The sequence below is a fragment of the Salmo salar genome, unplaced genomic scaffold (genome assembly GCF_965601325.2).
Source record: "Salmo salar unplaced genomic scaffold, fSalSal1 ptg000687l, whole genome shotgun sequence".
Lineage (NCBI taxonomy): Eukaryota > Metazoa > Chordata > Actinopteri > Salmoniformes > Salmonidae > Salmo > Salmo salar.
Window position 1 is genome coordinate 234,021 of NW_027675464.1, and position 15,201 is coordinate 249,221.

The 15,201-nt window shown below is 38.2% G+C and overlaps 2 protein-coding genes across 2 annotated transcripts in view; one reads left to right on the top strand and one right to left on the bottom strand.

Annotated features, from left to right (window-relative positions):
- LOC145877130 (uncharacterized) overlaps positions 1–15,201 on the top strand; it is a 167,746-nt gene that overhangs the window by 62,039 nt on the left and 90,506 nt on the right. The gene's annotated exons all lie outside the window — the stretch shown is intronic.
- LOC145877129 (uncharacterized) lies at positions 9,034–14,643 on the bottom strand. The gene is made up of 2 exons (XM_082972422.1): positions 14,325–14,643; positions 9,034–10,663 (listed from the first exon to the last, which is right to left on the bottom strand). The coding sequence occupies exons 1-2, from the start codon at positions 14,425–14,427 to the stop codon at positions 9,609–9,611; spliced, it is 1,158 nt and encodes a 385-aa protein (XP_082828548.1). The 5' UTR covers positions 14,428–14,643; the 3' UTR covers positions 9,034–9,608.

Genomic DNA, 15,201 nt, shown 5'->3' on the forward strand with positions numbered 1-15,201 from the left:
ACACACAGGAGAGAAATCTTATAGCTGTGATCAATGTGGGAAGAGTTTCACTACATCAAGCATTCTGACTGTACACCAGAGAAGACACACAGGAGAGAAACCTTATAGCTGTGGTCAATGTGGGAAGAGTTTTACTAGATCTGACCATCTGACTTTACACCAGAGAACGCACACAGGAGAGAAACTTTTAGCTGTGATCAATGTGGGAAGAGTTTTACTACATCTGATAATCTGACAGTACACCAGAGAATACACACAGTAGAGAAACCTTATAGCTGTGGTAAATGTTGGAAGAGTTTTGGTCAATCTGGACATCTGACAGTGCACCAGAGAACACACACAGGAGAGAAACCTTATAGCTGTGGTAAATGTGGAAAGAGTTTTGGTCAATCTGGAGATCTGACTCAACACAAGAGAACACACACAGGAGAGAAACCTTATAGCTGTGGTCAATGTGACGAGATACTCTGATAAAAGATCTCTGATCAAACATCAGAAAATACATTAAGGAGTTGTTTCATGATATCAATGAAATAATGTCACAATGTAGAATGTTTTAACATTGTAGTAGGAGTATTTTAATGATGTCACAATGTAGAACCCTAAACGTTTGTCCCCTGTTCTATTGATTTCAACATGATATGGATATTAGCCTCAGGGGGAACATCCAGGCTCTGAAATGGAAGAGTACTATTTATGAGATTTAATAAAAAGTGACTAACAAAAAAAGAGTTGTGTTACACTTACCACGTTGGTGACCCACTGGAATCAAAATGTAACACTTCAAAATGTAGCGAGCTGTTTTCTACAAATTGTCCTCTAACCAGGGATGTACACATTACTCCCAGATTCCGTGTGGTTTTTGAGCTGTTAGTTTTAACAGGACGTGCAATCTCATCTCCCTCCTCTCGGCACAATTGATTTCAACATGATATCGATGAGTTATGACAAATAAGTGTTGTGTTCCTTTGTTTAGGGACCCCTAAATTTAAATGCATCACTCCAAAATGTAGCTGACTGTCTTCTGCAGGTTGTCCTCTAACCAGTGAGGTAAAAGATATCTCCATCTCCATGTGTTTTTTGTTTTGTTGTGTTAGTTTCAAAGAGCAGGTTCAACCTGATTTTCCCCCCAAATGGATATAAGATTTGTGTTTTGCGTTTAGCTAGTGCGTTGCTATGGATCTTTATTTATTTTGACTGCACGTTTTTCCGTATTGGAGATGAGTTTTGTTTGGGCTCGTTCCAAGGAGACGAGAGTTCTAGAAGCTAGTGGGATCTAGAAAGAGGAGAGTTCTAGAAGCTAGTGGGATTTAGGAAGACGAGAGTTCTAGAAGCTAGTGGGATTTAGGATTCTATAGAAAGAAAAAGGAGAAACAAATAATCCTATTGTATATTATACAGGTATAGCTCGTTAGCACGTATAGCTCGTTAGCACGTCTAGCTCGTTAGCCCGTCTAGCTCGTTAGCCCGTCTAGCTCGTTAGCACGTCTAGCTCGTTAGCCCGTCTAGCTCGTTAGCACGTAGGACGCACTGATTGGTGTCACCTCGTTAGTCAGTATGTGTTACACCTGTGCTGGCTTGTCCATCTCGTTAGTGGGAAGGTGTTTCACCTGAGCTGGTCCAGGTTCTATTTAAGAGTGTCTGGCCCAGTGCTCCAGTTGTCTTGATACATGTGGAGAGTCAACACCTTTAGTTGCTCCACCTTTTTGGTTTGCTTCCTGTCTTTAAGTTTGGTGTGGGTTTTTCTTTTGTTTTCCTCTTCTTGGGCAGATTTAGTGGGTCTCATGGTGGGTGTCTTTTAGGTCCCAGTTGTTGTTACTAGTCAACTTCCAGTGGACACCCCCATAGTGTCTTTCAGAGCCCCTCCTAAAAAACAAGCTTATATTTTGGGTTGGATGTTGCATCCAATTAATATTTTAATCAATGGATTTTCCTTAGAATGCTAATTCGTCTTTCAGTTGTTAATCTTATGTTTGTTGTGGTAAATATTTCTGTTTATTTTTTTCCTGTGAAGCATCCATGTCTGAAATGTGCTGTATAAATAAAGCTTGATTTGAACATTTTGCAAAAGAAATTAACCCAATGACTGACAATCAACAGACTCTTGCAAAACCAATACGTATCTTGGTCCATCTTATTATGAAAAAAGTATAAATTCATTATATTTCCCACTATGTCAAAATAGTGCTGGTATGTACGTTTAGTATCACTTTTCAACCAACCCAGTGCATTTGTTGAAGATAAATGTTTAATTCAACAATATGTCAAAGGATTCAACTACTGGAAACGGACACAAACAAATGGTTCAGCAGATGTTATTGCAGGTGTAGTGAAATGCTTGTCCTTCTAGTTCCCACAGTGCAGGAATATCTAACAAGTAATATCTAACAATTTCACAACAAATACCTAATACACACAAATCTAAGTAAAGGAATGGAATTAGGAATATATAAATATATGGATAAACAATGTCAGAGCAGCATAGACTGAGATACAGTTTATACATATGAGATGAGAAATGATATGCAAACATTATTAAAGTGACTAGTGTTCCATTTATTAAAGTGGCCAATGATGTCAAGTCTATATGTAGGCTGCAGCCTCTCTGTGCTGTTTAACAGTCTGATGGCCTTGAGATAGAAGCTGTCTTTCAGTCTTTCGGTCCCAGCTTTGATGCACCTGTACTGATATCGCCTTCTGAATGATAGCAGGGTGAACAGGCAGTGGCTCAGGTGGCTCGGGTAATAACAAAAAACATGTATGTATGCCTGAGGGGAAATTCACTTTCATACAGCCAAAAGGGGTGAGAAATTACACCGATATCAGTGGACAATTTGCACTAATGTAAATAAATATAGATGATGGAACATATTCCCTTTTGCTGACGTGATGAACCGCTAAGGGGACATAAATATTTACCATCTAAACCATGTGTGACCTCTCACCTCTCTGGCTGTAGAAGTGTTCTTCCTAACCAGTCCCTCAACAGCACTCTGACTGAGCTCCACCCTCACTGGGTCTTCAGAGGAGAGGAAGGCTGAGGAGGGATGGAAGGATGAATGGATCAGTCAGTCAATAAAGTGTAGAGCTGCTGTCTGACAAAATCACTATTTTAGTAGTTCATTAAAGTAAATAAGGCTTTATGACTGCTGAATACCAACTATCAATCACTTAGATCATGTATTTTCAGGTAGAGATACATCCTTGGGACGTCCCTAGCCCGTTGAAGTTGACATTTAAAATGGTTAAGGTAGGGGTTAAGGTTAGGGTTTAGGGTAGGGATGTCCCAAGGATCCCAGATAGCATTGACCATTGTGCATTCTTCTGTCTCTTTTACATAGCAGGTGATGGGTTCTGACTTCTGAACTTGAAAATATGAAATATCCTTATTTATGTGAAATTGAATGAAACAATAATGTATGTTGATGCTAATATGATGTACAATATTCCATGATGTTTCTATATGATAACAATAGAGTAATATATTTAATATGATGTACAATATTCCATGATGTTTCTATATGATAACAATAGAGTAATATATTTAATATGATGTACAATATTCCATGATGTTTCTATATAACAATAGAGTAATATATTTAATATGATGTACAATATTCCATGATGTTTCTATCTGATAACAATAGAGTAATATATTTAATATGACAAATACTATTTTTTAACCGTTTCACAAATTCATTTTAATTAACTTAATCATTATGATTCAACATCAGTTCACCGTCTCACCTCATACTGTATTGGAGCAGCAGCAGCTGACTGCCCAGTTCAACATCAGTTCACCGTCTCACCTCATACTGTATTGGAGCAGCAGCAGCTGACTGCCCAGTTCAACATCAGTTCACCGTCTCACCTCATACTGTATTGGAGCAGCAGCAGCTGACTGCCCGGTTCAACATCAGTTCACCATCTAGGTTTGGATTATTTCCTCAACTATATTCTTTCCCATATATTGTATATCGTTTCCATAAAGCCAACATGGCTTTACACTCATTAACCTAAGTTTCCAATCTACATGTACAACTAGCTAACGTTAGCTTCGTTAACTAACTAACTAACTAACTAACTAACTAACTAACTAAGGACGGTGACCTGTCCAGACCAGATGTTACAACGAACTGAATCGTCAATGGAGGTCTTCCTCTTTATATAGCCTGCTACAGCATGCAATACTATTAACTCACAAGGGGGCATAACGTTACATGTACAATACTATCCCATTTTGGAAACGTTACATGTACAATACTATCCCATTTTGGAAACGTTACATGTACAATACTATCCCATTTTGGAAACGTTACATGGACAATACTATCCCATTTTGGAAACGTTACATGGACAATACTATCCCATTTTGGAAACGTTACATGGACAATACTATCCCATTTTGGAAACGTTACATGTACAATACTATCCCATTTTGGAAACGTTACATGTACAATACTATCCCATTTTGGAAACGTTACATGGACAATACTATCCCATTTTGGAAAAGTTACATGTACAATACTATCCCATTTTGGAAACGTTACATGGACAATACTATCCCATTTTGGAAACGTTACATGTCCGCCCCCTTGTGGAGGGAAATTAATATCTTAGATGGTACAGAACATGGACAGAATGCAATTGGGATCAAGAAGAAGGTACAGATATGTTGTAGGACAGCTGCATTTGAAGTGTACATTTAACCTACATAGCAGTCAATACAAACTGACATCTATTAGCATACAAATGTGTGCAAATTATCTTTTCAGATCTTCTCAGAAATGAATCAAGTCCATGGAATGGATATAGACAAAAATATAATTCAAGGACTATCAGAGGTAGAGAGGCGAGGCAGGGGTGAGGACATCATCCTGCTATTTTGACAGTCCCTGAAGGACAATACAGAAGAGGGATTTGCTCTTATTCCTTCCCTTTCTCTAATGTATTTTGTAATGAAATTAGCAAGTGTAGTAAGATCATTGCTTTACTTTACTAGGACTGGAGACCACAGCAGCGATTCTGCTCTTGCCCTACCTCTTCAATGAGGACCCGAGTGGCCTTTATGTCCGTGACAAGGTATGCCTATGCACCAATCATCTGTTTCTTCATAAACATAGGGGTGCATGCTTATATAAAACTACAGCTGAACATTTGTTCTGTTCTTTGTTAATTGTTTGTGTATTAATCTTTTCTTACTTTTGTTGACACAGATTTCACCGCTCTTCACTCCTTTACTGCACATCGGCGGAAATCCATTTCACCATGAGAGTGAAATCCCGCTGGCCTTTGATGGGGAGAACATCCAGACCCTCGAGGACGTCCCCATGGGACTTGGGGCTCTGCTACGACTGGATTTTTTATTTTATGTTAAATTTCCCCAAAATGTCAGAAAAACACTTATGTTGTTAAGTTACTGTGTTCTGGGGATCAGAGATGTTGGGGTGAAGTTACCAGGGCCGGTCATAAAGATGGAAAACTTCCTAACATAACTAAGTGGATACGATATACACACTAAAGCTGAAAAATCTGTATTTAGCATCAAGTCTACAATATTGTTAGTTGACCTATGATTCATTTTTAATGTTATTTTTATTGTAAATCATTATTATTTATATATTTTAAATGTCATGAAAAGCACTATACAAAGTAAATGTATTATTTATTAGGGTCTGACATGTCTGCAGAAATGTTGCAATTTGTTTATGTGTTTTGTAAATATGAATTCACATTTGTGGTGCCACTAAATAAACAATGAATTATTTAAATCAATATTGTCAATATTGTTGTTATTAAAATATGTTTTTTATAATGCAGGGAGGGTGGACCGAGAGTTAAAAAAATTAACCCCAAAATGTTCTTTGAGGAACTTATATATATCCCCCACAGTTTCAATGTTCAATTTGAAGAACCCCTAAACTCCAGGAACCTTTACGGGACACTTCTTCAACATCAACAGCTAGTCAGACACCTTGGTTCACTCTAACTTTATGGAAAAAGGTTTATTCAATAAATCTAGCAACTCCTCTCATACTGGGAAGAACCCTACGCCTTAAGGGCAGTTTTATTTCAATTAAGGTACCCGGACGTTTTATAGTTTCATCCTTAGGGCAACTTACCCTAAAGTGGACACACTCCCATCAGTTTCTGAGACAACTGCCCAGACTTTGTAGACAGTTTAATGCTTAAACCTCATCTTTATCAAATGATCCATTAAAGATTCCAACTCAAAACCTACGTTCATCTACATATGGTTTGTTTAAATTGTATCTAATTATATTCCCAGTATTACTTCATCAAATCTCTAGTAATCATTATACACACATACAATTCATCATATTTTCATATATTCACAGAATCCATATAAAACATAAGAAATTCTCAGGTAGTCACGACAACCATTCAATTTGCTTTTTCAGGGACTCTCCATAGCAACGAAGCATCTCTCCAAACATCCTCCCAGCAGAACATAAAATAAACTTTAGTTTCCCGGACAATGACCATGGGATCCTCAACGGTTCTCTAACCTCCCAGAGACCACGGCAAAATCAAGCCTCGCAGGAACTATAGACCTTCCGCTGCTTTCTAAAATATCATTCCCCTCTCAATACCACCCCGTGATATTCTATGTTGGCAGTGAAGGAACGGAACCCCAAGATAACGTTAGTTGGTAGAGCATGGTGTTTGCAACGCCAGCATGGTGTGTGCAACGCCAGGGTTGTGTGTTCGATTCCCACGGGGGCCAGTACAAAAAAATTACAAATGTATGAAATGTATGCGTTCACTACTCTAAGTTGCTCTGGGTAAGAACATCTGCTAAATGACTAAAATGTAAAATGTCAATCATCTGATTAAGCATATTTCTATATGAAGAACTATAGATCTCTGTGAGGAACTACAGATCTCTGTTACTATCCAAACATCAGATTAAGACTCAGTCACACAACTCTCATATCACAGTCATACAATGCTATTCTCAAACAAACCTAATCAATGAGTTTTTTTCAACAATATTTTAACCTGCAGTAATATTTTCACATTTCTATCTCATGCTCATCTATACTCGGCTCGCTGCCTCTCAGATCAAAGGTGGGTCCATTTGTTCTGTTCCCGCAGTGTGGTCTCCCTGAGATCCCAAGTTAGAGGGATCCCTGGAGCACCATTTACCCAGGTCACCAGGAGCGGTCACCAAGTCAAGATTCACATCCCCATCGCCAAATGTGGTTGTTAATTTCTGTAAAATCAAATGAGACCAACTTATCACACAAGTCAGAGTTATTCTAAAACTAAATCTTTATTCACTTATTAATTAGGGAGCAGGTCAATACAACATACACATATAAAGTTAATCAATTGAGTGTTCTACAATAATGATGGCTGGTTGACGAATCACCCCCAGATGAAAGTACAAAGGTCTTTTATAGCCAAGATACACCCCTTTCAACCTACACAAACAACAGATGTATAGAACGGGTCACAAGGTTAAGATTTGTATGAAAAATACTTACAATTCTCAGCAGACAGTATCTGCTGTAAAAACAGTACTCTTTGTGTAGAGACCAGGGTCTGGCCCTGGGGTCATCTCTCCCTGGTACCATATAGAACAGAAACATTAACTTATGCTCTGGAATGCAGTCTCTTTAGGTTTTATCACCCAAAAGACATTGTAAATCTCCTGTCAGTGTTTTGCGCTCAGTGTCCACTGAAAGTTGACTAGTAACAACAACTGGGACCTAAAAGACACCCACCATGAGACCCACTAAATCTGCCCAAGAAGAGGAAAACTAAAGAAAAACCCACACCAAACTTAAAGACAGGAAGCAAACCAAAAAGGTGGAGCAACTAAAGGTGTTGACTCTCCACATGTATCAAGACAACTGGAGCACTGGGCCAGACACTCTTAAATAGAACCTGGACCAGCTCAGGTGAAACACCTTCCCACTAACGAGATGGACAAGCCAGCACAGGTGTAACACATACTGACTAACGAGGTGACACCAATCAGTGCGTCCTACGTGCTAACGAGCTAGACGTGCTGACGGAGCTAGACGGGCTAACGAGCTAGACGTGCTAACGGGCTAGACGGGCTAACGAGCTAGACGTGCTAACGAGCTAGACGTGCTAACGGGCTAGACGTGATAACAAGCTAAAGTCCAACCACAAAACATAAATGGAAAAACCAAAGCCTGTAGCACCTTCCCCCTTATGACAACAAATATATCCTATATTTTTGTTGGACAAGTTTGCTCACCACCAACAGAAAACAACTTGCTGTCAACAATTAAAAACAAGAAAAAAAACGTACTTCTAAATAATAATATACAATCATATAATTTTTCTCCTTTTTCTTTCTATAGAATCCTAAAACTCACTAGCTTCTAGAACTCTCGTCTTCCTAAAACTCACTAGCTTCTAGAACTCTCGTCTTCCTAAAACTCACTAGCTTCTAGAACTCTCGTCTTCCTAAAACTCACTAGCTTCTAGAACTCTCGTCTTCCTAAAACTCACTAGCTTCTAGAACTCTCGTCTTCCTAAAACCCACTAGCTTCTAGAACTCTCGTCTTCCTAAAACTCACTAGCTTCTAGAACTCTCGTCCCCTTGGAACAAGCCCAAACAAAAATCAAATTGTATTAGTCATGTCTGATTTCAAGAGCAAACTCCTGCAATATCTCGATAGGCATGTTGTTGGATCGGGGCCCAGTCCCCAATGTCATGCTCCAGTACATTTGGGTTGGCATATCTGAGAATGAACCCTGATATTCTAAAAGCAGGATAATGATGGTTGTATCAATAATTATGATGTCTAAATGTTACATGAATTGTAACTATGAAATATGAAAAGCAAATGTACACCCCTTTGTTAATATGTATTGGCAATAATTAACTTAAGGGTGAGGCATGGAATAATAAAACACGTATCTTTTGTCAGGCTGAATGTTTGAAATATGAGGTGATTTGAGACCTGCTTCTTCAGAAGTGGAATAAAGACATATAACACTTGGATGTTGTAAATAAATACTGGAGTGATGTAAGATTGTTACATTTTTTTTTATTATAGACCAATTTATTACACTGCGTCCTTATGTATAGGCTGCAAGTACCTTGAAATTAAGTTGTTTTCAAGTCATTGAAAGAACGACCCGAAAATACATCTTTTCAACTTTCACTTTGAACTACAAGCGAACATATATATAGTCTTATTTTCAACGTCTTTTGAATGACATTTTGCTAAATGAGAATAGCGCAATGTCACAACACAGTTTTAACGTGTCCAAATCAATAACCAATATGCAGAAACAGTTTGGGATATATTGAAAACCTAAACATTTTGAAGTGTTGCATTTTGATTCAAGTGGGTGACCAACGTGGTAAGTGTAACACAACTCTATTTTTGTTAGTCACTTTTTGTTACATCTCATAAATAGTAACTCTTTCAATTCAGAGCCTGGATTTTACTTTCCACTGAGGCTAATATCAACTGAACATTTAGGGTTCTACATTCATTCCTTAAAATACTGCTACTACAATGTTAAAACATTCTATATTGTGACGTTACTAAAATACTTCCACAATATTAAAAACATTTTACATTATTTCATTGATATCATGAAACAACTCCATGTATTTTCTGATGTTTAGTCAGAGATTTTTTATTAGAGTATCTCTTCCCACATTGATTACAGCTATAAGGTTTCTCTCCTGTGTGTGTTCTCTTGTGTTTTGTCAGACAGCCAGATGTACCGAAACTCTTTCCACATTGGTCACAGCTATAAGCTTTCTCTCCTGTGTGTCTTCTCTGGTGTGATATTAGGTTGTTTAGCCAAGTAAAACGCTTCCCACACTGACTACAGCTATAAAGTTTCTCTCCTGTGTGTGTTCTCTGGTGTATAGTTAGATTGCTAGATGTAGAAAAACTCTTCCCACATTGGTCACAGATATAAGGTTTCTCTCCTGTGTGTGTTCTCTGGTGTATAGTTAGATAGCTAGATGTAGTAAAACTCTTCCCACATTGATCACAGCTATAAGGTTTCTCTCCTGTGTGTGTCCGCTGGTGTACTATCAGGCTGTTTAGCTGAGTAAAACTCTTCCCACATTGATCACAGCTATAAGGTTTCTCTCCTGTGTGTCCCCGCTGGTGTACTATCAGGCTGTATTGCCGAGAAAAACTCTTCCCACATTGATCACAGCTATAAGATTTCTCTCCTGTGTGTGTTCTCTGGTGTTCAGTCAGAGAGCCAGATATACAGAAACTCTTTCCACATTGACTACAGCTATAAGGTTTCTCTCCTGTGTGTGTTCTCTGGTGTTTTGTCAGACAGCCAGATGCACCGAAACTCTTTCCACATTGATCACAGCTATATGGTTTCTCTCCTGTGTGTATTCTCTGATGTATAGTGAGATAGCTAGATCTGGTAAATCTCTTCCCACATTGATCACAGCTGTAAGATTTCTCTCCAGTGTGAATTCTTTGATGTATTTTAAGGTCTGATGAAGTGTTGAATCTCTTCCCACAGTCAGAGCAGCAGTTAGATTTCTTCCCTGTGGGTCTCTGCTGGTGTTTCTTTAGGAGTTCTGATCTGGAGAGACTTTTCTCTGCCTCTTCAGCATCATGATGTTGTTGAGGCTCCCAGGAGGATCCCCGATAGTCACGTCTCTCTCCTGTGTGAATGACAAAGTCAGACAGACGGTTAAAGGCCTACAACAGCAGAAATCAAATCAAATGTATTTATATAGCCCTTCTTACATCAGCTGATGTCACAAAGTGCTGTATAGAAACCCAGCCTAAAACCCCAAACAGCGAGCAATGCAGGTGTAGAAGCACGGTGGCTAGGAAAAACTCCCTAGAAAGGCCAAAACCTAGGAAGAAACCTAGAGAGGAACCAGGCTATGAGGGGTGGCCAGTCCTCTTCTGGCTGTGCCGGGTGGAGATTATAACAGAATATGGCCAAGATGTTAAATTGTTCATAAATGACCAGCATGGTCAAATAACAATAATCACAGTAGTTGTCGAGGGTGCAACAGGTCAGGACCCCAGGAGTAAATGTCAGTTGGCTTTTCATAGCTGATCATTGAGAGTATATCTACCGCTCCTGCTGTCTCTAGAGAGTTGAAAACAGCAGGTCTGCAGGTCTGAGACTGTTTATTTGAGGTGATGCCCAGAGCATACCCGTGAAGTTGTACAACAATTCATATCTGTTAAATTATTTGACAATTAAGACAGTCAAGTTAGCAACAAGTCATATTTAGTCTTGTTTTCACATTAGTAGTAACTACAAATAAGTTATTAAAGTTGTTGTAACTCTAAGCAGTGTGCCAGATGACTTTTGGTCTCCAATATAGGTCCTTTCAGCACGAGGGCAATGCACACACAATTTGATTACAGAAACTCCTCCCTGCTAATGAGGAAACCACTAGTTATGGATGTAGTATATCTGGTAATGAGGAAACCACTAGTTATGGATGTAGTATATCTGGTAATGAGGAAACCACTAGTTATGGATGTAGTATATCTGGTAACGAGGAAACCACTAGTTATGGATGTAGTATATCTGGAAATTGAGGAAACCACTAGTTATGGATGTAGTATATCTGGTAATGAGGAAACCACTAGTTATGGATGTAGTATATCTGGAAATTGAGGAAACCACTAGTTATGGATGTAGTATATCTGGTAATGAGGAAACCACTAGTTATGGATGTAGAATATCTGCATGGAGCAAAAATAGTGAACAAAGATTTTAGTTTTTCACAAAGCATTCTGAATATTAGAGCGCAAGATCAGGAGTGCTACTCAAGGAAACTCACATTAAGCTCTGTGTCTATTCACTAATTCACCACCGTGGGGGAAAACTCAGGGGAGTTCTCATAGGCTGACAGCAAAAATAGCCTCCATTTACAGGTTGATTATGAGTGCATTTCACACTACTTTTGGATTATAACTGTAAGACTCGCTTGAATCACCTGCTTAATATGTTTGTGTTATTGTCGCAAATCAACTGCTTTATACTTAAAAAAAACACTTCAACTAGTAAAATGCTCTTTGGCTAGCTTTGCCATCAAGCTGACAATAAGGGTTTGTACACCAAGTGTTTAACAAATTGGCCCATAGCTTCACCTAACAACAACATAGACCTGCTGTAGGACCCATAACATCACCTAATAACAACATAGACCTACTGTAGGACCCATAACTTCACCTAACAACAACATAGACCTACTGTTGGACCCATAACTTCACCTAACAACAACATAGACCTACTGTAGGACCCATAACATCACCTAACAACAACATAGACCTACTGTAGGACCCATAACATCACCTAACAACAACATAGACCTACTGTAGGACCCATAACTTCACCTAACAACAACATAGACCTAAGACTATATATTAAATATTTCAAGTGAAACATGGAAACTAAAATGTCTGTCGTGACATTTCATAACCTGATCACCAGATAATTTTGTGAATAATCCCACTAGGCTACTCTGTAATGTGTTCATTCTAAATGTCCTGAATAAAGGAAAATAGCTCTGTGTGTTGTACAATAGCCTATCCATCAAGGAACAGTTCTCTACACATTATGAGCGAAGTATCTCTGTATCCAAACAGACTAACGAGACCCTACTGTAAATCAACCAGACAATAACACATTATAAACATCAATTTGTTAGGGATGTTGGATCCAACGTGGAGCACGGCATAACTGTCTTTACCAGAGTAATGAATGAAGAAGCACTTTGGTTGTTGTTACATGTCGTGATGTTTGTCATGTGACTGTCATTCAGAAAATGATTTCCTGGATCAGCTGATGATAGTTGAACATGTGACTGTAACTAAACAGCTACAGTATTAAGTATTGTGTGTAATTGTTGAAGAACCGCGTTAATGACAGTATCCATTTGGGTGTTGTCAATAAAGTTAAGTTGTTTTCATTTATTATTATATCACTTTTCAACGGGAAAAGTTTTTTACAAAATCACTGGAGGGCGTCATGGACAATTCATACAGTACAAAAACATATTCAAGTGTAGAATGCTCTTTTAAAAATCACACATTAGTTCAACAACTGCAGAGTTTGTGTCCCTGTTTTATAAGATAGTACTCACTGTATTTACTGGTGTTAATCAGATCAATGTCCCTGTTTTATTAGATAGTACTCACTGTATTTACTGGTGTTAATCAGATCAATGTCCCTGTTTTATTAGATAGTACTCACTGTATTTACTGGTGTTAATCAGATCAATGTCCCTGTTTTATTAGATAGTACTCACTGTATTTACTGGTGTTAATCAGATCAATGTCCCTGTTTTATTAGATAGTACTCACTGTATTTACTGGTGTTAATCAGATCAATGTCCCTGTTTTATTAGATAGTACTCACTGTATTTACTGGTGTTAATCAGATCAATGTCCCTGTTTTATTAGATAGTACTCACTGTATTTACTGGTGTTAATCAGATCAATGTCCCTGTTTTATAAGATAGTACTCACTGTATTTACTGGTGTTAATCAGATCAATGTCCCTGTTTTATTAGATAGTACTCACTGTATTTACTGGTGTTAACCAGATCAATGTCCCTGTTTTATTAGATAGTACTCACTGTATTTACTGGTGTTAATCAGATCAATGTCCCTGTTTTATTAGATAGTACTCACTGTATTTACTGGTGTTAACCAGATCAATGTCCCTGTTTTATTAGATAGTACTCACTGTATTTACTGGTGTTAATCAGATCAATGTCCCTGTTATATTAGATAGTACTCACTGTATTTACTGGTGTTAATCAGATCAATGTCCCTGTTATATTAGATAGTACTCACTGTATTTACTGGTGTTAATCAGATCAATGTCCCTGTTATATTAGATAGTACTCACTGTATTTACTGGTGTTAATCAGATCAATGTTCCTGTTTTATTAGATAGTACTCACTGTATTTACTGGTGTTAATCAGATCAATGTCCCTGTTTTATTAGATAGTACTCACTGTATTTACTGGTGTTAATCAGATCAATGTTCCTGTTTTATTAGATAGTACTCACTGTATTTACTGGTGTTAATCAGATCAATGTTCCTGTTTTATTAGATAGTACTCACTGTATTTACTGGTGTTAATCAGATCAATGTCCCTGTTTTATTAGATAGTACTCACTGTATTTACTGGTGTTAATCAGATCAATGTCCCTGTTTCATTAGATAGTACTCACTGTATTTACTGGTGTTAATCAGATCAATGTCCCTGTTTTATAAGATAGTACTCACTGTATTTACTGGTGTTAATCAGATCAATGCCCCTGTTTTATTAGATAGTACTCACTGTATTTACTGGTGATAATCAGATCTCCAGTCTTCTCTTCTTCGTCCTCCTCTAATGTGACAGTAATCTCACCCCTCTTCATCCTCCACTCCAAAAACTGCATCTTCCTCCTTTTCTTTCACAGTAACATCCTCCTCCTCTTTCACTCTGAAGGCGTCTTCCTCTTCTTTCACTGTAACGTCTTTCTCTTCTTTTTTCACGGTAACAGCCTCACCCTCTACTTGTTTTTGTATTGAAACAGCCTCCTCTTCCTCCTCTTCTTTCACTGTAACGTCTTTCTCTTCTTCTTTCACGGTAACAGCCTCACCCTCTACTTGTTTTTGTATTGTAACAGCCTCCTCTTCCTCCTCCTCTTTCACGAGAGCTTCTTTCTCCGTCCAGCAGACCTCCTCTTCTTTAACAGGAGGAGAGTAACTTAGTGAGCGCATGGTCGGGGATGTTAGCTAGCTAGGCTAATGCTAACTTAACCAGCCAGCTAGTTGACTTACAACGTAAATATTAAATTAAATGGGGTAGCTAGTTGTTTCCACATAAGTATGTTTAAATCATAGTGACAAATAAACCACGAAATTGTCTAAAGAACTTGAATGTTCCGACTTTGTCGGCTAGCGAGCTACCGAGGTGGCTGCAGTTGTTGAAGAAGCGTTCCGTCCACTAGATTATACGTCACACTAGAAATATCGCCTGAAAGACACATATCGCCATCTGCTGTCTGGAGGGAGGAAACGCAGTTGAGGAGGGAAAACTATTTTTATTCTTCATTGAATTATAATATTATAAAGCAGTTTAGGGAAACGTTTTTTTTCTCTCCATTAAATATTAATATTATATCAACACGTACAAAGAGCAACAAGTGTTGTTTGATTAGTTCATTTTT

What these genes read in the sequence shown, in the direction of transcription:
- LOC145877129 (XM_082972422.1), bottom strand. Translation starts at nt 14,427, where the DNA reads ATGCAGTTTTTGGAGTGGAGGATGAAGAGGGGTGAGATTACTGTCACA. An exon ending in GATTATCACCAGTAAATACA is followed by an intron (nt 10,664 to 14,324) that starts GTGAGTACTATC and finishes TCATTCACACAG; the next exon opens with GAGAGAGACGTGACTATCGG.